Below are 23,612 nucleotides of genomic sequence, written 5' to 3'. Positions count from 1 at the left end.
ATATATAGTAAGGTAACTAAAATATGTTAAATGATTTTGTCCTTTGCAAACTGTCACAGAATCACATGCTTGCATCATTATTTGAGTTTGACCTTTCTCCAAGGTTCATAGAAAATTCCAGAGATGCAGTTTTTCTCAGCCTGCAAGATTTGTACAAGTCACAACTCAGGCAGATTTAGTGCAGAGACAGCTTCCACACCCCACTGAACGAGCTTTAAGATCTCTGTGGCATTAAGGCAATTTTGTATTCTTTTTGCCTCAGGGAATTGCCTGCTTCAGCTTTGACTTAGTGACTGGCACACTTCAACACATTTCAAGATGTAACCTTTATTTTCTCAAGAAAATTGGCTTCCTGTCCATCAAAAATGAAACCAAAGGAAAACTTGCAAGACCGATCTATTCTACTGAGTGGTAATATGAACACCACTCACAAAGCACTGTGTTAGCTGGTCTGACACACAAAACTTGTTTGATCTTGTTTCTGTGAGATGGCCTTTACTTTCTAGCTGAGTGATTGCTTGAGTGAGTTGCCTCTCATTAGCAATGCTCATATCTTTTTTTTTTTTTAAGCAATTTGTATTTTCTACTGCTGTATAATAGCCTATGAATAAGTAGGAGCCACAGGCTTTTCAAAGGTTTTTGTGCATCGACACCCTTCTTCCCTTCTCTGCCCCCAACCAAATCACTCTTTGAATTTGTCTTCCCTCTTTCTTACTTTTAAAATTTCCAGATCAATTCTAGAAATGCCCTCAGATTTGGAACATATATTTAAAAATCAGAATCAGGGACTATTAGAGCTAGCAAAGGACTTTTAGAGATCACTTTTTGGGGGAGAAGAGGAGGTAGGGAACATATTTCAGAACTGTGATTTCCCTGTTGAAAGAAACTCCTAGTGAGGGAACTTGCAGACCTGTACATGTTTTACAGCATGTGGTCATAGACAACTGCCTAGGGCATTGAGCAGTTAAATAATTTACCCAAGCTTATATAGCCATTAAGTGTCAGAGACCTAAAGTCTTCATTACTCCAAGGCCTGTATCTTTGAGGAAAATGAGGTCAAATAGAATTTGTTAGTGGCAAATCCATGGCTAGAACCCAGATCTGCTGACTCTTAGCTGAGAATTCCATCTGGTATCCCACACTGCTTCTGTAAGGGAAGAATGTGATATTGTGAAAAAAGAAACAAAAAAAAAAACCTAGCAGAAGAAGGGAAGACTGTATATAGGAGGTGGTTAGATGTATCCTTTTTGGGTCTATTAACTTGTGGTGATCAAAACAATCAATTAACCAATGAAATGTTGATTGAGAGCTTATTATGGTGCTTTCACTATAGGGTAAACATTTATTAACTTAGCCACTAAACTCATATTAAGTCCCTACCTTGTTCCAGCCCCTTCACAGGGCTGCAAAGGTTACACAGTTCCTGCCTCAAGGAGTTTACAATCTAATGTGATAGAGATGAAACTGGACCTTTGAAGCTTATACCATCAAGGTGTAAATTATAGCAAGTCTGATCCATCTGGAAAGACTCTGAACATAGGCTTGAAGATGAATTGTATGTTGAACAATCTGTCTAAGTTTTGAGTGGATCATCTTCAGGTCAACTTCAGGGTGAAGAATTTTTTTTTTTTTTTTTTTTGTCAGCCATGATAGTTCTCAAAGTTCATAAAGGTATAGAGGGTTTGCCATCTAAATCAAGAAATCAACAACCCTCTATAAGTATCTATGTGCCAAACACTGTGCTAAGAGCCTTGAATTTAAAAAAAAAAAGGCAATTCTGAACCTCAAGTACTATCCATCCTAATAGGACAGAAAACTAGGTACACAGAGATATATGTAGAATAGATAAAAGTAATCTAAAAGGGGACTGTATTAGCAGCTGGAAGGCCTGAGAAAGGCTCCCTGTGAAATGAGTACCCCTTGTTTCACCCTGTATGATTCAGTCCCCTTTTCCTCAGACCATCTTAGATACCATTTAACACTACTTAAGTCGGCACACCTAGTCCTGCTGCTAGTCATTCAGGAAGTCTTCCACTTATCAATCCATCTTTCCTTACAGCTCTGGCTTCCCAGGTTTGGATAGGCTTTATCAACTCTGTTTTGCTTTAAAGCAATTGACAGATTAGTGTGGAAAATGTTTCAGAGCGCTGCACTTAAGAAAGAAATAATCATACAGTATCTTTCCCCCAAGGAACTCAAAGCATTTCAGGTATCATGTAATTAATCTTAGTAATAGCCTTGGGGACTAGGCAGGAGATAGCAATTGCCAGCTATCCCACTGTGTTTTATCAAAGGGGGAATTCAAACAAGCAAGAAACCAGTGCTACAGAGTGAATGAACAAGGGTGCCAGGGAGAGGGTGGGGATAGTTGGAGCGCTTTCTACCTAAGAGTTCATTTTACCTTCTAAACCAGGATAACTGACATTTCCTGTGGAATCTGCAGTCTGAGCAAGTCCAGATCTTGTCTTTCCAAGGGGAGAAAATGAAGTTTTCCAGTAGATACTTTCCTTTTAAGGTCCTTAGAACCTCTTCCATTTTTCTCACTCTCTGAATGTGTTTCTAAGCTCTTCTTTATATTCTTCCTCCTCCTTGTTTTCCTCCTCCTCCTCATCTTCCTCCCTGTCTTTTTCCTCCTCCTCCCCTTTCTTCATCATTTTCTTCTTTTTGTTCTCTTCTTCCTCCTCTTCCTTCTTTTCCTTCTCCTCCTCCTCCTCTTCTTCCTTCTCTCTTCCTCCCCTTCCTCTTCCTCATCTTCCTTTTCCTCCGCCTCCCACTTCAGTGGCTCCTATTGGATTTAAATTCTGGGCCTTGATACCATGTCTCAAAGGGACTGTACTTGAGTTCACTATCATAGAGAGACATCCTGGAGTTTGATCTACAAAGATACAAGAAAGTCATATAGCTAATCTGCTGCTGGGGTGTTTAATGTCCTGTCATCTCTCAATTGTAATCCTTCTCTGGGAGGAGGTTTCTTTTCTGTATAATCTTTTCCTCTGTAAGCAGGTTTCTTGGGAGGCTTCTGGAGCCTTCCCCTCCAAAAGTGTGGGATTGCTGGACTTGTGAATCCACAGAACGCCTTCTCTTTGACTCAATCCAGACTGTGGTCCCAACTCAATGTCCCAGTCTAGATTGACTTCAGACTCAGTGTTGCCTTCTTTTATTCTCGAAGAGAATAAGCTTGTGAGAACTCAGGGGCTTGTGGGAAATACTTCAACCAATGAACTTGCTCCTTTTAAAGGTGTAAACTCCTTTAAATATGTAAACTCCTTTTCAGAAGTCTAAAGATGTAAACTCCTTTTAAGGTTTGAACTAAAGGTGTGAATTCTGAGCTAGAGAATTGTTTAGACAACCTGAGTAATCCTAACAGGGGTGCTGGAAGGCTGTCTCCAGAACAAACTGTCATCTCCCTGAGGCCTGTGTTTCTGCAGTTATCCTGTTCTTCTTGGTTACTTCATAGCTTTCTCAGGTTTAGAAAATTGCTAACAATTCCTGTCTCTTACCTAGACCCTTGGATTTGATTATTTTGTGAATTCTGATTTAAGCCAGTGATGGGTGGGCCCATTTACTTCCTTAGATCAAAGTGTCTTAAGCTATGAGTTGTGACACTATATGCGTAATTGAATATAGGAGTAGAGAAAAATTTGGCAACAGTAAAAGGTATCAAATATTCCACATCTCATTAGTATACAAATTTGCTTTCATCTTAAATTGTTTTAAAATAAATTTCTTCAAGACTTATTATCAATAAACATTTGATTTATATACCTATTTTATATACCAATACATCCAGGGCTGTGTAAAAATTTCTTGGGTAAAAAAGGATCAATAGTGGAAAAAGTTTAAGAAGCCTTGCTTTAGATCACAACTTGGACCTAACCATCTTTCCATAGGAGGGTTCTTTTCCTTAGGTCCTGCTAATTACTTCTAACCTTAAGCATGGCTAGATATTATCTCCTATTTTGCAGAATGAAGATTAAAAATGGAACTCTTCTAATAGGCACTAAAGATCACAAGGGCTAGTTAGGTGATAATTGGGCCTAACTTTGCTGCTCCCCAAGTGTGGTGTCACATGCTACAGTATTACCTACTTATAAATGCACAATAAATTCTCATGATGATGGTGATAAGTATGTATGTGGGGACTCTTTCTGTTTTAGTTCTTTTTTCAATACTACTCCTCAGTCTCCAGATGGTATCCAGATTTACCAATCCTTCACGTTAGTCTGTAGCTACAGTTCCCCCCTTTTGCAACCTCCATTTGAAAATAATAAAACACAAATCAATTTTTTTTTCCTTTGTGTTTGATTAGAACATAAATTCCTTGAGGGCAGGGACTCTTTCTTTTTTAGCTTGTTTCTGTATACCCAGTGCTTAGCCCAACCTTGCCACTTGGCAAGTGCTTAATAAATGTTTGTTGACTGATGCAACTATGGATAACAACAACAATAGTTAACATTTAAATAGTTCTTCAAGGTTTACAAAATGGTTATGATATGATATAACTTTTAAAAACTACTTTTTTATAGGTTGTTTTACTTTAATTCAAAGGCTGGGAAATAACCATAGCCTGAAAAAATATTGTCTTATGATGCTGATTATCAATCTCCCACACCCTTCTTTGTTACTGGTAGAAGAAAAAACACAAAGACTATGCATTCTTAGCAAGCCAAAATATAATAAAAAGCAAATAAGCTAATTTTTTAAAATAAGGGAGCCAGTTATAAAAATATAGCTGTTTTGAAAAAATTAGAAGTTGATCTTCCTACTAGATGGCCTCTTTCCTTAAACATAGGGATCAAGCACATTTTTTGAATGATCCCAAATAATACAATTTTGATAAGCACAATTTAGCTTCTTTCCTCAGTAGCCTAAACAGTTCTATGCACATTAACCTCTCATTTAACCACAATCCAAAAATATCAGTAAGTTCTATTTTTATAGACTTATATAAAACGATGGTTGTCAGGAACTTATTTCTTCATAAACACTCTCTTATTCTATAAAATCTTGAAATGGCTTTCAAAATATTATTAAAAAACTATTTAATCATGCTCAGTTTTAGTGCTCAGCATATTTTGGTATTCTAATTAACAGTCACGTGGAAGGCTGTGGAAAGAGACTGAATTAAGAGGTGACAGACCTCTGCCAATAGCAATCTTGGTGACCATAAATTATTTAACCGATCCAAGCCTCAGTTTTCTTATCTGTAAAGTGAAAACAATACACTTTCCTTACATTCTTAAGAAGGTAGTTCCTGCAAATTGAAATGTGAGAAAATTAAATGTGTAAATCTTTTAAGAAGTAAAATACTCTAAACTTTAATGGATTTGCCACCTCATTAATGTGACTCCTTTATAATTCTTCAGACAGGATAGCCTAATCCCAGCTCCTTTCATTTTCTCTGGCTGTCTCTCATTATTGGATGTATTTTCCTCCTCATCTCTACCTCCATGCTCCTGATATCTTTCAAGTCCCATCTTCTGCAAGAAGGTTTTGTTAATCCTCTTTAATCTTAGTGCTTTCCTTCTGAGATTGTATCCAGTTCAATATGTCTATATTTTATTTATACATTCCTATTTGCATGTTGTCTTTCTCATTAGACTGGGAACTCCTTGAGAACAGGAATTGGGTTTTTTTTCTCCTTTTCTTTATAGCCTCAATACATAGCACAGGGCCTGGCACATAGTAGGTACTTCATGAATGCATGTTGAGTTAACTTGAGTTGGGTATTCCCTCTCTTTGAACATATTGTGATTTCTTTCTTTCTCAAGCTCAGAAATCTCATGATTGTGTTCTCCCATATCCAACATGCTGAAGGCCTTTTTATTGGTTTTACATGTCAAGGGTACCAGTATAACAGTCAGGCTGTCTACCCTTTATTCTTGTTCCATAACTGATGCACTTCCTTTTCCTGAGTATATATTTCTTGGATATTACCCTTATGTTTCTTCTTCTAAACTTTTTGCCCAAGAAATCTGTACATGACTCAAAGTATATAGCTTTATAAAATAGATATTCAAATCAAACATTTACTGATAATAAATAATAATTTTTGATCTCCATGTTCAGTTATAAGATTTGAGTTGCCATCCACAGTTTAAGAAGCTCTGGCCTTTTTTTATTCATGAAAATGTTATTCCTAATAATGTTAACTGAAATTCATATAGCATTTTAAGGTTTGTAAAGTACTTTATGCATGCTATTTTTACTCTCTGAATCTCATTATTGCCCTTTGATTCACCCATTACTTGGGTGTTTTAAGATTTACAACAATACAACATGAAAAGTATAGGCCGGACACAGATGAAAAATATTATCTTTATAGTTATATAAAATTAGTAATTATAACTTAACCAAAATTTTTTTTTCTGAATTATCCTGGATATTAATCTTCTGTATAATAACTTACCCTGGGTCACTACCCTGTGATGCAGTTGGTAGCAGGTGAATCATAGTTTGAAATTAAACATCTAATTCTTAACTTGTTTCCAAACCTTCCTTGGTCCTAGTTTTTGCTGGATAGGATCATCTCTTCAACAGGTGTGAACAACCCTAAACAAAATTTGGAGATGTTAAAGGCAAGAGTTAATTGTCAACACATTAGCTTTCCAAATTAGATAGGTGATTAATCACCACTATCATTATTGATAACACTGTTTTAGAAGTTTTTTTTTTAATATCATAATGTTATACATAACAATGGCATAAAATAATCCATAGCATTAGGTAACAGTAATGTTTCTTGTTCTTTGATCCTCTTTTCTAAGAGACCAAACAGTTTATATCCAAACCTATCTAGGGCGCAGAACTGAGAAATTCTGCAAGAGGAATTTAGATTCCAAGAAAAAGCCTAATGAGTCCTAATTCCTTTTCAGCGATTCTGAGTGATGAGTGATATAAATCTATCATTCATTACAAAAGAATTGGCAAAAATATCTCACTCAAAAGAAATAGGAATGAAGATAGAATGAAGAAGCTCCGTTGCCTCCTCAATTTGGGAAAGGAAAATATTCTGGATCTCGTTATTAGAAATTGACAACAGGGAGGAGGCTCATTAACCCTCTCTTTTTTCCTCCTCCTCCTCCTCCTCCTCCTCCTCCTCCTCCTCCTCCTCCTCCTCCTCCTCCTCCTCCTCCTCCTCCTCCTCCTCCTCCTCCTCCTCCTCCTCCTCCTCCTCCTCCTCCTCCTCCTCCTCCTCCTCCTCCTCCATCATCATTATTCCTGGTTGTCTATGCCATCCCAATACAAAACACTGACACCCACTTTCTCTCCCTTACTCTTCTTTCCTTTCCTTTCCCTCCCCTTTCTCAGCTAGGGAGAGAGGGAAAGAAACGGACTCAGCCCTGAACTCAGGTCAATCTGTCACTCAAGACCGAAGTCCTGGGAAAGACGCTCCAGCTGTACGAAGTTCCCATCCCAGGTCCAGGTTGCACCGGGCGGGGCACGATCAAGCCCCTAATTCTGCCTTTCTTTTCCTCCCCGCAGCCTCCTTTCCTAAGCCCGGCTCCTGTTCTGACCCCCGGGCTCTCCGGGCAGGTGGTGCAAACACCCCTGCTCTCCCGCGCCCCCTGCCGGAGGGAGAGGAGGAAAAGGAGGAGAAGAAAAAAAAGAGGAGGAGAAAAGAGGAGGCTGCAAGGAGGGAGAGAGAAAGAGCGAGAGCCTGGGCGCCGAGGGGGAACTGCCCGAGAGTTTGCCCGATGGTGCTGCCGCTACCGCCGCCGCCGCTGTCGCCTCCTCCACCAAGTGGGAGAGGAGGGGCGAAGAGACAGCTGGGCAGAAGCCTGGGCCCCCTGCTTCTCCTCCTGGCGCTGGGACACACCTTGACCTACAGAGAAGAGTTTGAGGACAGTGACAGGTGAGCCCTGCCCTTGCCTCCCAAGCTGGGACTGCTGAACCCCCAAGAAGAGCCTAGACAGCCAAAGCGAGCAGCTTCCATCACCGGTGGCGGTCAGGGCAGTGCCCGGCTCCGAACCCGCTCCCGGGCAGTCCTAGCCTGAGCTCCCTGGAGGCATGGGTGCGGATCGTGCGCCCAGCACCCCGATTCTGAATGTGCTCTGCTGCTGTGTCTGCATTCCCTCTGCGCCTGGGAGGCAGACCTCATACCCATTCAAATCCAGCTCGCGCTTTTTTCCGCGCGCTGGTGCATACAACCAAAGATTTAGATCTGGAAAGGACCTTAGTTCAACCCCCCTCATTTTCCAGATAAAGCACTTGCCCAGGTAGATAGCAGAGAGACCTCCGAGAACCAAATCCAAAGCTCTTTCCACAGTCTCCGTTCCTGACCGTAGAATAAGATCCTGTGATTTCTCCATCCGTAAAACTAGAGGATCGGATTAGGTTACCTCTAAGGTCCCTTTCTATTCGAAATTCTGTGAACTGCAGCCCCATAGGTACAGGGGGTCCTCCTAGTTTGCCCTCACTCCTCCGCACACGGAGGTTGCCTGAGAATCTGCAGGTTCTGATTAAAGCAGGATTTTCTTTCCGACTTTCTTCCAGAGAGGTCTGTTCCGAGAACAAGATAGCGACCACCAAGTATCCTTGTCTAAAACCTTCGGGCGAGCTCGCCACATGTTTTAGGTAAGACTGCGCTCGCAAGAGACTTTCACAGATTAAAGTATGCGAAGTTACTGAGGAGGGAAGAGGTAAAGGAGATTTGGGGCTGGAAGTGAGGGGGAGAGACCCGGGACTTTGCGGTTGTTTTGTGTGTCGCTCGGTATAAGTAAACTGTGGGTTGTGAGCTCACCTCCGTGAGAAGTTTCCTGTTGTGTTTATCTGAGTTAGGGGGCGGGGTGGGAGCCCGAGTTAAGCCGCAAATTGGACCACTGGGGCTAGCGCCTCCCGAGATCCCAGCAGTGTTTATCCCTGTCCCGAATATTTGTGTGTACTAGAGGTGGGGGCCGAAGTCGGGGGGGAAGGAGTAGAAAGTTGAAAGTTTATGAAATAAAGTTGATTTGGGCTTTGAATGTAAACACTGGGATATGGGGAAGATGAATGACTGCTTGAGCATTTGCTGTTTTGTTTTGAAAAATCCTAAATCAACAAAGGGAAAATAGTAGGCACTTGGCTGTCTCTTGACCCTCTCCCCCGCTGGGACAGCCTCGTTCGCTGTCTCTGCCTCTGCATTCAAGGTGATGGGGTGGGACGGAGTGTGCGTGTTGGGGGTGGGGAGCGACAAGACCAGGGGTTGCTGTGTGTGTTGGATGAATCTGGAAAACTTCAGGATTGTTGAAACAGCAAGACTAGAAGCAGTTCATTGACTAGAAAGGTTGAGGGGAAGGATGTCTCTGTTTAGGGTCTTGGGAATAGAAAAAGCCGAGTCTGCAAAAGCAAGACTGAGCAGGGTCTCGTTGATTAGACTTTTTTGTTAGGAGGCTTTTGATTGAACTGGACCAAAGGAATTCTCTCTTATGTGTCCCCGGAGCTGCTGCTAGCGGAAGAGAAAGAAAATTACTTTGATTTGGAGAATCTAGCGTAATTCAGCATTCTCATGCTGAAATGAGAGGTTTGATGAGCAGCAGATTGCTTTGAAATCTACCATATGCAAGCTGAAGAATTAGAATCTGAACATCTACATTCTGCAGCCTTTTGGGAGTGGAAAATACTGCTTCTCGCCCTCTCCCCCTACCAGAAGATTAGCCCCATGGATGCTTTTTATTGGGGGAAAAAAGAGGATAAAGAATACTTAGCAAGACAGTGACCATGAAGGAGAATTTTTTTTCTTCATGAAAAGACTAAACAAGGGTCACCAACCATTTATTGAGTGCCTAATATACTAAATAAATGCAGATAACTATGTTAGGTATTGGGTTAGAAAAGAAGACATAGTAGATACAGCCCCTGTCCTTGAGGAACTTCAATTAGGAGACAAAGTGTGGAAACATTAAAGTGATGTGGAAGGAAGGAGATTTTCAAGTTTCTCAAATCTGAAGCAAACAGAATGGCAATTTAGCTTAGAGTAACAGGGTATGGGTATCTTCTATCTGGTCTTTGATTCTCTATTAGATTCTTGTCCCATTTTTTTGTTTACATTTTTGAATATTAGTAATTTTCAGATATGCTTCCTTCTCATCATTGAACTCTCCTTATCAGAGTAACAAGGCTCTACCTGACAATATGTCAATATTTTGTACTCTTTATCCCTTGACAACTTAATATTTTTAAAGAGTAAGGACAATTGAAAGATATAGAAGAGGAGCTCTGTTTTGAGAATGTCATCTAGAGTATCTCATAGTAATAGGAATATTTTTGGATATGCTGAAGGATTTTCTATTTAGTATAGTCCATCTTTCCTTATTGAGAATGAGGGCATCCCCATCTTTGTTTCATGGTCATGCTGTAATTAATCCCCCCCCTTCTATTTCACAACTTTTTTTTACATATAATTCTAAGGCAATGGTTTTATAACTAGAGGTGCATGAACTTGTTTTCACAAAATATTTTGGCAACTCTTCCAGCAGGATTGATTTCTTTTGTAATCTAAAACATTTTATTTTATCCGTTTAAATACATTCTTTGGAGTACAGGTCCATAATCTTTATCAGACTGACAAAGGGGTCAATGATACGACAAAGACTAATAATGTCTGCCTTAGAGTCAGATATTCAAATTTGATTTTGACTAAAAGTGTCTAAAATGAACTGCTTTTTAAAAGCTGGTACGTTTGAAAGAGTATTGAATTTGGAGTCTGGAAAACTTGTCTGAGACATTTAGTAGCTATATGACCCCAGACAAATTATAACTTCTGTCTCAGTTTTTTCATCTGTAAAATGGGAATAAGCATAGCATTTACTCCACAGGGTTGTTGTGAGGATCCAATGAGATGACATATGTAAAATGCTCTTTGCAAACTTTAAAGTACTACATAAAAGGGCTTGGTTTGGGTTTGTGGACAATGTCTTTATATTGGTCCTATGGATCAGGAATTTACATAGAATGCAACTCATGGTGTTTTTGGAAAGGGTCTTAGCAGAGTCTAGAGACCTCTGAAAATGAAAGAAAAAAAATCATTGTACCATATTAGGCTAAGCAGCAAGATTCAGTGATAACTAAACACTTTCTTCCCTTAGTTATGCTTAAAGTAACTTTAAATATGGGCAGCACCACTGTGCAGAGGGAATCTTACTATTTACTCAAAGCGATTTTGGGAAAGAGTTTTGAATGCAAGTATGAGAATTTTATATAAATCCTTTCCATATCTCAGTTTCCTCATTTGGAAAATAAGGAAATCAGAGTGGACAATTATTCAGGTCCCTTCCAAAGTTAACATCCTGTGACTCTTTTGAAGTTGTTGTGAGCTTTACTTTATGATAAAATTTTACTTCTTTTAATAGAGAATAGGTTAAAATCTACTGAGTGTATGGACCAGTTTTAGAGCATTGTTTCCTAGCCACAGGACTATGACAAATGTTTACTAGTTCACAAAACTTTTACTACCAAGAGTCCTTGCTTTTTAAAAAGTCTATAAATTAGTTCTCTTTTTTCCTTGCCTTCTCCCCATATCCTACTTCTCCAAATCCTGCTTCCTTTCCCTTAGTTCCTCATTTTGCCTGCATAAACCAGCAAGAATCACTGGGTGGATAGTTACACAGTAGTTATTACAGATTTTTATTGTTGTTCATTTCAGTCATGTCCGGTTCTTCATGATCCCATTTTGAGTTTTATTGGCAAAGACACTGGAATGGTTTGCCATATTCTTATAGATGAGAAATGAGGCAGATTTAAGTGACTTGCCTATGGTCAGCAAGTATGTGAGGTCAGATTTGAACTCAGGAACATGAACTCAACTTCAGGCCTATTACTCTACCATTGTGCCACTTAGCTGCCCTTCTAGTATGGTTAGGTAATAATACTTGCTCATATTTATATTGTGCTTTAAGGTAGCACTTTCCATATAATTCTGAAATATAGGTAGTTGGGAATACTTCATCTTAAGAATGAAGAAATTAAAACTCAAAGAATTTAAATGCCTTTATTTAACTTTATTTAACTGTGAAGGCCAGAATTATAACCATGCCATCTGCATCCAGACAGAGAGCTATGGAGAATGAATGTAAATCAAGACATGCTATTTTCACTTCCCCCCCTCCCCTTTTTTTTTTCTTTTGTGGTTTTTCCCTTTTGTTCTGATTTTTCTCTCCCAACATGATTCATAAAGAAATGTATATTTAAAAAAATTAATGTGCATGAAAATTAAAAAGAATTACAACACTAATCTTTTGTCTCCAAATCCCATACTTTCCTCACTGAACAATTCATACCTCTTATAAAGTTTTACAAACTTCTTGTTGTAGAATGAACGTGAAACCTATCCAAATAGTTGTTTCTTATATTATATAGACTCCTCTCTTCTTTTATTTTCCACTTTCCCTTTGAGCAGCAGTCCTAAATGTCCTAAATAAAATACACATTTTATTCTATTCTAAGCTCCTCAAGGACAGAACCTGTCCTGAACCTTCTAATTATTCTTTATCACTATAGTACCTCCCATAATAATTAGTATACACCTCGATAAATATTTGTTGAACAAATGAGTAAATCAGATTAAACAAACATATAATGCTCAAAATTGCAAACATTAAGGGTTCTGACTTGGTTGTATAATACATATGAAGACATGACTTGGCATATGGCAGAAATTTCTTAACATTTTTTCTCAATAGTATTTTGTTTTTCCAAATATAAAAATAGTTTCCAATGTTCATTTTTGTAAGACTTTTGTTCCCACTTTTTCTCTCCACTCTTTTCCTTTTCCCTTCCCAAGATAGCAGGGATATATTTTTATAGGTTTATAGGTTAAATATGTGAAATCCTTTTAAGCATATTTCCATGCTTATCATGTTGTGCAAAAAATTAGACCAAAAGGGGAAAAAACATAAGAAAGAATAACAGACAAACAAAAAGGTGAAAATACTATGCTTTGATTTGATTTCTGAATGTGATTGGCATTTTCCATCCCAAATCTATTTGAATTGGCTTGAATTACCAAATTGTTACTATTTAGTTGTTTCAATGATATCTGACTCCAATTCAACTGTTGAGCCAAATCTATTACAGTTGATCGTCACCTAATCTTGTTGTTACTGAGTACAATGTTCTCCTGGTTTTACTCATTGTGATCAGCATCAATTCATGTAAGTCTTTCCAGGCTTTTCTGAAGTCAGACTGCTCATTATTTCTCATAGAACAATAGTATTCTATTACATTCATATATCATATCTTATTTCAACTATTCCTCAATTGATCCACTTAATTTCTAATTTCTTTATGGCAAGGATTTTTAATCTAGGCTACATGAACTTGTTTTTGGCTTAATATGTTGATAACTGCATTTCAGTATAATTAATTGTATTCTTTTGTATTCCTTTTTTGTACTCTATTTTATGTATTTAAAATGTTATTCTGAGAATGGGTGCATAAGTTTCAGTAGACTGTGTAAGGGATGTAATGACACAAAAAGAGTAAGAACGTTTAGCGTGTGGTTTATATGGGCTCTATAAAAAGTCAGAACAAGCAGATGAGTATACTATGATATTACTTATTTTGTGGCCATTAAAGGCTTTTCTAGAACCTTATTTTTCTGTATTTTTACTTTTGTAGCCTAAATTAAAGGTTTTATAGGGGGCTTTTTCTTTTCATTTTTTTTCTATGTTAAATTTTCTTATTGTTATTATTTTTTAAGTTAAACTGGTGCTTTCAGTTGGCTTCTGACATTTTTAACTAAATAAGCTACTGGGACTTTTAAGTTTCAAGTAAACATTTTTATGAGAATATCACATAAACTCTTGTATTCTCTTGGGAATTGGGAGCCCAGTTTTCTTTTCTTTTTTGATTGGGATGACTTATTTTAAATGTTTAAATGATTCCCCTGTATAATGATTAAAAATATACCCGCTTACAGTAGTAACACATACCAATAAAGTAATTTCTAATTCATTGGGACTATCTTTTGTTAATATTTGGTCATTTTAGTCACATACGACTCTTTGTCATCCCATTTTTAATTTCCTTGGTAAAGATACTGGGGGGATTTACCATTTCCTTCTCCAACTCATTTTATAGTTGAGGAAACTGAGGCTTGCCCAGGATAACACAATTAATAAACTAATAATGTATTTGAATTCAAGCCTTCCTGGCTTTAGGCCCAGTGCTCTAGCTACTGTACTACTGTACCTTTTAAAATTTTGGCAAAGAAGTCTTTTCACATCCCCTATGCGTTATTCTATACATGGTGGCTTACTGTACTAGACACCAAGCTGTCATTTTTGTACTAATGATAGAGAAGCTTAGGATGACTCTTGACTAAGATGCATTTTGAGCATCCAAATTAGTGATGGATGCCAAATATCCATCTTTTCCTAGTTCAGAGACAGGAAAGCTTTTTAAAAACAGGAGAGATTGACCATTCCACAGTGGGACAGCTGCTCTTGTTCTCACTGGTTCACAACTAGACCTGTTTAACTTGAGTCACTAATGTGTTGCAGGTGCTGGGTTCTGGCAGGAGAAAAAGATTTCAGTCAATTTGATTGAAAAGAATGATAACTTCCCTTAAAGAGAATGTGCTGAATTCATAGCTGAACCATAATTGTAATTGTTCACGGTCACCTGATAATTGTGCTAATGCTGACTTTGAAGAAGGGGATCACAGTTAAAAGGGAGAGGTGGCAGCCTAACTCTAGCCTTTTCAATTGAACCCAGTTGTTTGGAGTTAGCAGTTGGGGGCCTGTTGGTGAGAGGCAAGGTAAGTATCAATTTACACTCATTCTCCACGAAAAAATAGGAAGTTATTGCAAACAAGTCAGTATGGAGCAACTCCACAAAGGACAGCCTCTTGCCAATAGGCCCTTTGGGATGGTATCCAGTTGCCAATTCTAAAAGTCTCTAAAGTAAGTGACTTTTTTTTTTTTTTTTTTTTTACAATTATCACCAATGAAACATATATACAAGAGAAGGGCTACCTACTAGGGATAGTCAAGGTTATTAAAAAAATCTGAAGGCAATTTCTTCTTTAGGGAATGTTTATATTTTGCTCCATAGCTACCACTTCACTGATACTTAGCACTCTACCTTTTCAAATTTTGTCAACATCCCTGCTCGGGCAGAACCTGGTATATTAAGTGTCTGCCTTCGATAATGGGCATGGCTAAGAATTCATAAAATAGGCAGAGATCTTTGTTCCATTTTTGTTTTTGTTTCAAGAAAAAAAAGCAAACAGCTGTAACATCTGCAGTCCCACTTTTGCCAAGCTCTCAGTCCTTACTTTTCCATGAAGCCATTTAGAACCTTTAAAACATCAGAAAGAATTTCAATTGATTTATACAAAATTCCTTTAGTCAAGGATAATGCCTTTAAGACCAACTTGTAATATTTCCTGGTATTATTTCTATAACATGTGTGCCACACATTGGTGGTTTAGCTACTAGGTTTCTCTTCTCTGAATAGCTCTTGTCTAATAGTGATTCTCTATGGGATCTTCAAGTCTAGGTCTGGGCTGAGTAACTCAGCTGCCAATAAGAAGAACAGTAAATAGGAAAAGTCTACAGAAGAAGACTGAATAGTATTAATTAATTATATTCTATAGCAGATTGCATTTTTGTAGTTAGAAAATCGAAAAGATCCCACAAAGTTTTTGATAAATCAAAATATCATTTTAGTCTCTTTTCCGTTATGACATCTCCCATTCATTAATTAAGTCATATGAGATTCTTCGAAAGATATAATAACAGCTTTGATTATTAGTATGAATAGAGACAAAAAAGAAAGTTGCATGTTCATCAAAGGAGTTGTCAATTATCAGTAACTTAGGTAACTATGTGGTGCAGTGGATAGAAATACTGAAACTGGAGTCAAGAAAACTCAAATTCAAGTCTGGTTTCTGACATTTACTAACTGTGTGACCTTATTATCTGTCATTCTTATATTCCTCAACTGTAAAATAAGGGTAATAAATAGCACCTACTTTTCAGGCTTATTGTGAGGATCAAATGGAATATTTCTAAAGTGCGTAATACAATGTTTAACATATAATAATTGCTTAATAAATGCTTATTCCCTTCCCCTTCCATGATCATAAAGCTTAGCAACATAGAGTTAATAGATGATGAATTCTGTCTGCAACAGTCCCTGAAAAATAAAGAATGGACCTTGATCTTATGTAATCCTCAGCTGCTTCCATAGTGATCATGTTGAAGTGATAGAAATGGAGATAGTGGCTCCTAAGATGCACTTTTTTTCTTTCAGATTTTCTTTGAGCACTAAGGAGATAATGTATATAAAAACACTTGGAAAAATGGAAAATCTTTTGTATACAAAATATTCTTGTTATTGATAGGAGCATAGTAACAGCGCGAATGTTCTGCATGTCAAAGCATAGGTACCTGCATTTGCCTTTTGGTAAGTCCAGTTGAGCTTTTCCTGTTGCTCAGGCTCAGGTGGACTCTCAAGATTAGGCAGTAGGAACAGCCAGGGCTATTTAGATATTAGTAGGTTAGGGACATCACTGGAGTGGAGATTTTTTTATGCTTATATTGTATGAGAGCCATGTGTTCTGGACAGCAGCTCTTTTCAAGGAAGACTGGACAGCTGGTCCAGAGTCACCATCCAAGCCTGACTAGATCCAAAGTTACACAGAAAATGATTATACTATGTGTGATTACTTTTGTTCACTGACTTTTTTGAACAACCCATGTAGCTGCAGAGGCTACTTAGTTTCTTAAAACAAGACCAGCATATTTCTGACAAGAAATGAGCGAGATATGTGGATGGGAAGGAAAAGTATTGATGGAAATAGGCAGATATAAAGGAGTAAAGGCAAGTAATATTTTTCATATGAGCAAGGGAAATAGGAGATGCAGTAAAAGTAAGGCCATTCTTTGAAGGCAACTTGGTGAAGTAGATAAAAGGCCATTCTTAGAGGTGAAAAGATTTGGATTTAAATCCTGTCTGACTCTGCTAGACACTTAACCTCTCAGTGCCCTAGGCAATCCTTTAAGACTCCTACTGATAATCATCCACTGTGGAAGTTATTGTATGGGACATGCCCTACATAAATAGGAGAAAGACAGTCAGACACAGAGACTGAAAAGTACACACAGGGACAGAGAGATACACAGAGACAGACAGACACACAGGGACAGAGACACACACAAAGACAGAGACACACAGAGAGACAGACAAACAGAAAGAAAAAGAGAGACACACAGAGACACAGAGACACAGACCGAGACAGAAAGACACAGAGAGACACACATAGAGAGACAGAGAAACAGAGAGAGGAAGGTAGAGAGAGGAGGAGGAAAGAGAGACAAACACCCTCACCACACAGTCACACAGATAGAAAGGGAGAGAAATACAAAAAGACACAGAGATGGACAGAAACAGAGAAGACAGACACATACACACAGAGAAGGAATGAATGTTTATTGTAGAATACAGAAGAATGCCTTGACTAGAATGGGAAGGGGGAAGGAGGAAGTAAGGCAGGGAACAACCTTGAACTTGGGTTGAATGATAAAAGGGATCCCTAACAGAACTATTGGACTTAGAGACACAGCCCTTTTTTTTTTGTTTTTGCCTTAATTGATTTGAATTGAGACTGTTCCCAGTGACAGTGATTGTTGAACACTTTGCATTTTTGTAGATTTTGTAGATTACGAATATAAACTAGAGCTGTAATCTGGGAGGAATGTTCATATTCTGTCCTTCCACTTTTCTCTTTGGTAACATTTCTCTAGTGTGGAGACCCCCAAAATTGTACCAGAATACATTTAGGTGGAGAGCCTGAATTCTATTGATATTCACTTCTCTGCAGATTCATATGGAATTGCCATTCTAGACTGCTCACATCATATGTGTTTATATTTTATTTCACAGAATCATCTCATTTGAGGAAATAAGTTATTATCTTGTGATTAAAAAATTGTAACTTAAAGTAGCAGTTGCTTTCCTCAAATATGAGAAGTGTCGCAACCAAGCTCAGGTTGCACACTAAAAGGCATCCTACTTTGGGAGCAAGATCATTACCAAAGAATGTACCAGGAGCTAACTCAGGCGCAAAGAAATTTGTGTCAGACTTCAGAATTCAATGCAAGAAAATTTCATTTCTGACTAAAAGAATTCAGGGGGAGAATTTTAAAAAGTCAGCCAAGGAAAATAGATTCTTACAAGACAGCATGCATGTTGATTGCATTTATATAAACTATTAAATTGTTTACTGAATCAGGGAGGGGGAAGAGGAGAGAGGGAAGAAGAGAATTTGGAACATAAAATTAAAAAAAAACAACCCAAGTACTAAAATAGTTTTTACATATAATTGGGGAAAATAAATTGGGCAAAAAAAAAAAGACAACATACATGCTGCAGTTCTTCCTGAAACAATTCCATTTCTTTGGCTGTGTTTTGGTATAATAATTTTCATTTTAGATGAAGGTGATAATCAGAAGCAAGAAAAACTATCTGTAATTTTGATGATTGGCCTTGAGGTTTCTCTGTTAAGTGTTAGGGTCAAATTTATAAAAGCTCATTTACCTTTTTCATGGCTGAATATCCCAAACCTAAGTCACTCAGAGCCTATTTGTTCTTAATTTACTTAACACTTTAACAATATATTATATAGTTTCCCAACAAGTTAGAAAATAAATATAGTATTTATATATTTATATATATTTTTATTTATTTTTATAAATTTAGCTTATATTTATTTATATTAGCTTATATATATATATTTATATTTAGCTTATATATTTAGTTTATATATTTAGCATTTTTAGGTACTACAGAATACTCTAAAGCATCATCATTTCATTTGGGCCTCACCATAAGTAGTGAGGTAGACACTTCAGGTATTACTATTTTTCTTTTACAGATAAGGAGACTGAGGCTTTAAGAGGTTAAGACTTACCCATGGTCACACAGATAGCAAGTGTTAGAGGCAAGTCTCTGGTGACCCCAAATCCAAGACCTTCTCTAAAATACTAGAGGCAGGAACATTGACATTGCCTGGAAGTAATAAAACACAACAAATATATTTTAAGTGTTTACCATGTGCCAGACACTATATTAAATACTGGGGATAAAAAAGGGCCAAAAGATAGTTCCCTGTCCCCAAATCACATCTAATGGGAGTGATAAAAAGCAAAATATATACAAATAATACAAAAATATATGTATATATAGGATAAAAGAGGAAATATATAATAGATGGAAGGCACTTGAATTTATATATATATATATATATATAAATATGTCCTTTTCTTCTTTCTTTGATCTCTTTGGGGACTATGGGAATTTTCTTCCCAGTTGCATTGCCTCTCTCCCATTTAAAAGAAAGAAGAAAAACATAACCCTTCTAATAAAAATGCATTTGAATTAGTTTGTAAAACAAACTCCCACATTACTATGATTAAAAAAATATGCCTCGTTCTGTACCTTTAATCTATCATCTCTGTCAGAAGATGGGTAACAGTTCATCTGGAATCCATTGGTCAGATTTTTAAATCTATCAAAGTTTTGTCTTTCACAATATTGTTATTATTGTGTAAATAGTTTCCTGGTTCTGCTCATTTCAATTTACATCACTTCATACACATTTTATCAGGTTCCTTTGAAAGTATCTTCATGATTTCTTACTGCTAAATAGTATTCCATTAAATTCTATTAAATATCATAATTTGTTCAATGATTTCCTAATACCCCCTCCTTAGTTTCTAATTCTTTGATTCCATTAAAGAGCTGTTATAAATATTTTCTGTATATGTGGGTCTTTTCCCTCTTTATTGATCTCTTTGAGGACTATGAGAACTTTCTTCCCAGTTGTAAATGTGAGCTCAATGACATATAATGAAATACTTGCTTTATAGCAAAGTTTCTTAAACTCTGGGTTTCAATCCCATTTGGAGTCATGTAACTGAATGTGGGGGTCATAAAATTATGATTTATTATAAGTATATATTTGATTTGTATACTTATATATTTGAGGTCAGATTTAAAAAAGGGGGGGATTGATAGTAGTTTAAAAAGCTCTGTATTATATAATTATGTTGTTACTTTTCTTGCCAACTTCAAACAAAAATACATGCTTTTTTTCCTAGATATACTATGAAAATCTAGGCAAGCAGTGGCTCCCCTCCTAAGGTATTCCCTCTACACTGTTCTGCCCCTACCAAAAATTTTGCAACAAACTCTTCAACTCTCATTGAACACAAATCTCCTGAATAAAATCTGTGCTATACAAAAAAATATATTTGATTTATGATTATATAATTTTGCCTCAGAACTTATATTTACCATTGAGTAACAAATCAATCTCTATAAATATATGCATATATGTATATGTGTATAAACACCCCCCCCCCCACGATTTCAAGCTCATTTTCAAAGTGGTATAGCAGTGATTGTAAGTAGAAGAGAGGCAGATAATATTATGAATGAAGGAAAAGTGTTACTGTTTTCATTGTAAGGATAGATCTTGAGTATGACATCAAAAATTTTTTTTGAACAAAAAGAAGGCAAATTACAACTCTAGTTTTAGAATGAGAAATGACCTTGGAAGTTATATAGCCCAGCCTACTCAGTTTATGGATGAGGATAATGAGGTCTCTGATGACTTATCAGAGGTCGCACAGTTATTTAGGAAGATCTGGGATTCAAACCCCAAATTCTCTAAAAAGCTATTGCTCTTTCTATTGCTGGTAGGTAGAAATTGCTCACTCTGACTTTTTGTTAAATAATGAAACCCAAGTACTTAATATTATAATTGTCTTTATACTTTCCAATATAGAAAGGGATTGAAAAGGTTACTTTGAGCTTAGAAGCTGGATTAAAGACTTTAAAGAAAAAGCATTATTGATATCTTTTTAGAACATTACAATAAGTTCCAGCCCAATTGCCCATTATGTACCTTTCATTTTTAATGAAAAAACAAACAGACAACAAACAAATCTAAAACCAAAAAATATTGTAAGTACATCTGACAATGAATGCCTATGTCTGTACTCATAGTTTCCGACTACTCTCCTGAAAGGAGAAAAGAGTGTGCTTCATCTTGTGTTCTCCAGGTTCAAGATAAGCATTACAATGAGAGTGTAGTTTACTTTAAATGTTCTTTTTTTTGTTGTTGTTGTTGTTTACATAATTGTAGTCACTGTGGATATTAATCTTTTAATTTTGTTTACTCTTCACTAGTTCATGTAAGTTTTTTTGTATTTCTCTGAATTTCTAAGATTGAAAAGATTTTTAACAAGAAGAATGAATAGTCCAAAAGACTTTGCTCAATGCAAAGTTTGTTCAGTACTTCTGAGGTCTGATTATTTCACTTCTCTAAGCTTTCTCTCAGGACTTAGACTATTCCAAAACACCCTTCCTATTGATCAAAGACACAGGTAAAGGACCGATAAGTACAAAGATATTTATAGCAGTACTTTTTGCTGTAACTTAACTATAAACAAAGTGAGTACCCATCATTTGGGTATTGCCTAAATAAATGAACATGATGGAATATTGTTGCTCTATTATAAATGTTGAATATTTGAGAGTTAGATGGCAGAATGGATAGAATACCAGCCCTGGAGTCAGGAGGATCTGATTTCAAATCTGATCTCAGAAACTTGATACTTAGTAGCTGTGTGACTCTGGGTAAATCACCTAACCCCAATTGCCTTTCAAAAATAAAAAAGAAATGATGAATACGATGGATTAGGATAATTTTAGAAAGATATTTATGAGCTGATGCAGAATGAAGTGATTAGAAACAGGAGAACAATTTACACAATATCCATAATAATGTTAGGAAATAATCATGAAAACATTCAGAACTTTGAAATTATGATTAGGAGAGTAGAAGGGATTATGACCTCCCTCCCCCCTCCCCCTTTCCCCCCACTGCTTGGCAGTGAAAGGATGGGTTTTATAAATCTAGAATAAGACAGATGTTTTCAAATACAGCTGTTATATTGTTTTATTTTGCTTGATTATTCTTGTTAAAAGTAAGGCCTTCTATAAATAGAAGCTGAGGTGAAAAGGTGAGTTAGAGGATAGTAATAGAGTGATTATAGTAGATATTGATACTTACAAAAAAGGAGAAAAGAACATGAATAAAACATTTTTAAAAATACAAAGAATGCTTATCTAATCAAACAGGATAATTTTGTCACTGTCAACTTTAAATTAATACATACTGTAAAAATATATACTGTAAGTTCATAGTTCCATGTACAATTTAATGTTCTTTGTTTATTGAAACATTTGTTTTTATTGATGGTTAATAAAAAAGAAAAACATTTGAAAAGAGTTAAAAATGAACTCCATCCTTGTTTCAGATTTCCTTCTTTTAATTGAAGAAGCTCACCATATCTTACTTCTACAAGGCTTCCTTGTCTGGAAAACAATAATTTTTAAAAATTGTCCTTTTCAAAATGGCAGAACATATGCTTATCTCCTTGGTGATGACACAGCTCTGGGATGAACATTCACTGGTTTAGTTCAAAGCTCTCTTGAGCATTTGATTGTCTGTATCTTCTTTATCCCATTGTTGACAGTGATATCTGTCCTAAATCATCAAGCCCCAGAGAGTTCTTCATATTGAGTATCTTTATTCACCTTTGCCTGACCAGACACACAGAGATGCTTAAAACATTTCTTGTGGTCAGGTGGACTTGACTTCTAGAAGAAACTTGTTTGTACTGACAAAAACAAGTCAAAGTTTATGGTAGGCTTGCATTGCTAGAGAAAGAAACCTTTGTGGAGAAGCTCTAACTTTTTCTACTAGGTTATATGAACTACTTGATTGGTGTGGCAGTATTTTTTGGCAGCCAGCCCAAACTTTGTGAAGAAAACTATTACATTAGGAATAATAATCAATTTAACCACCTGCACAATGGACTGCATTTACATGAGATAAAAAAAAAGAACAAATGCAAGAAACTTGGACTTGCTCTATTTGAACCCCATTTAAAAAAGGTGGGAAAAATGAAATGAATAATAAAATTTCATTTGAATATATATTTACTCACATATGTATAGATACCTATCTAATTTTAAGATTTTCAAAGTACTTGTACACAAGGTACATTTACCACATTTGACATCACAACAACCCTTTGAGGTTGCTGTTACTGTTGGAGTGTTTCACAGTGTCAACTAAAAGAATTCAGGACTCAGGCCATCACCAAATCAAGTAAAGGCATTTATTGAGATTTATGCAACATAGAACAATGGGAAATGGACTTAAGCCTGTAGCACAAGAATTGTTTTACATAAGGAATAACATCATAAATTGTGAGGCTAAGAAATCCTGAAAAAGACTTTGCCTCTGGGTGTGGAATGGGGATGAGGGAGAGGAAAAGGAGAAACAAACTTTTTTTAGCCTGACTGATGCTTAGCCATGCCTGTAGCTATTGAGCAGGATCTGGTCACCTCCTAAGCTCCTCAATAATAATTTTTCTTGTCCAAATTATCCTTAAAAAAAGATTTGTGATATCCCCCAAAGCATAGAGAAATGGGAGCAGGGAGCTTTTGTAAATCGTCTCCTCTGTTGCTGTGGAATTAGAGGCACCATGTCATGATGCAGATGTTTTAAGTGCTGCTCTCCTCTCCCCCCTCCCTCCTGCTTGCTTTTATTT

The 23,612-nt window shown here is 36.7% G+C and overlaps 1 protein-coding gene across 1 annotated transcript in view; it reads left to right on the top strand.

Annotated features, from left to right (window-relative positions):
- The first annotated feature begins 7,219 nt into the window (after positions 1 to 7,219).
- Positions 7,220 to 23,612, top strand: part of CCBE1 (collagen and calcium binding EGF domains 1) — a 312,338-nt gene continuing 295,945 nt past the window's right edge. The window contains exons 1-2 of the mRNA XM_074279468.1: positions 7,220 to 7,855; positions 8,497 to 8,577. Coding sequence (XP_074135569.1) covers positions 7,698 to 7,855; positions 8,497 to 8,577 — 239 coding nt within the window. The 5' untranslated portion in view covers positions 7,220 to 7,697. The remainder of the gene's footprint in view (positions 7,856 to 8,496; positions 8,578 to 23,612) is intronic.

The sequence above is a fragment of the Sminthopsis crassicaudata genome, chromosome 1 (genome assembly GCF_048593235.1).
Source record: "Sminthopsis crassicaudata isolate SCR6 chromosome 1, ASM4859323v1, whole genome shotgun sequence".
Taxonomy (NCBI): Eukaryota; Metazoa; Chordata; class Mammalia; order Dasyuromorphia; family Dasyuridae; genus Sminthopsis; species Sminthopsis crassicaudata.
This window is presented reverse-complemented; position numbering and strand designations above follow the sequence as displayed.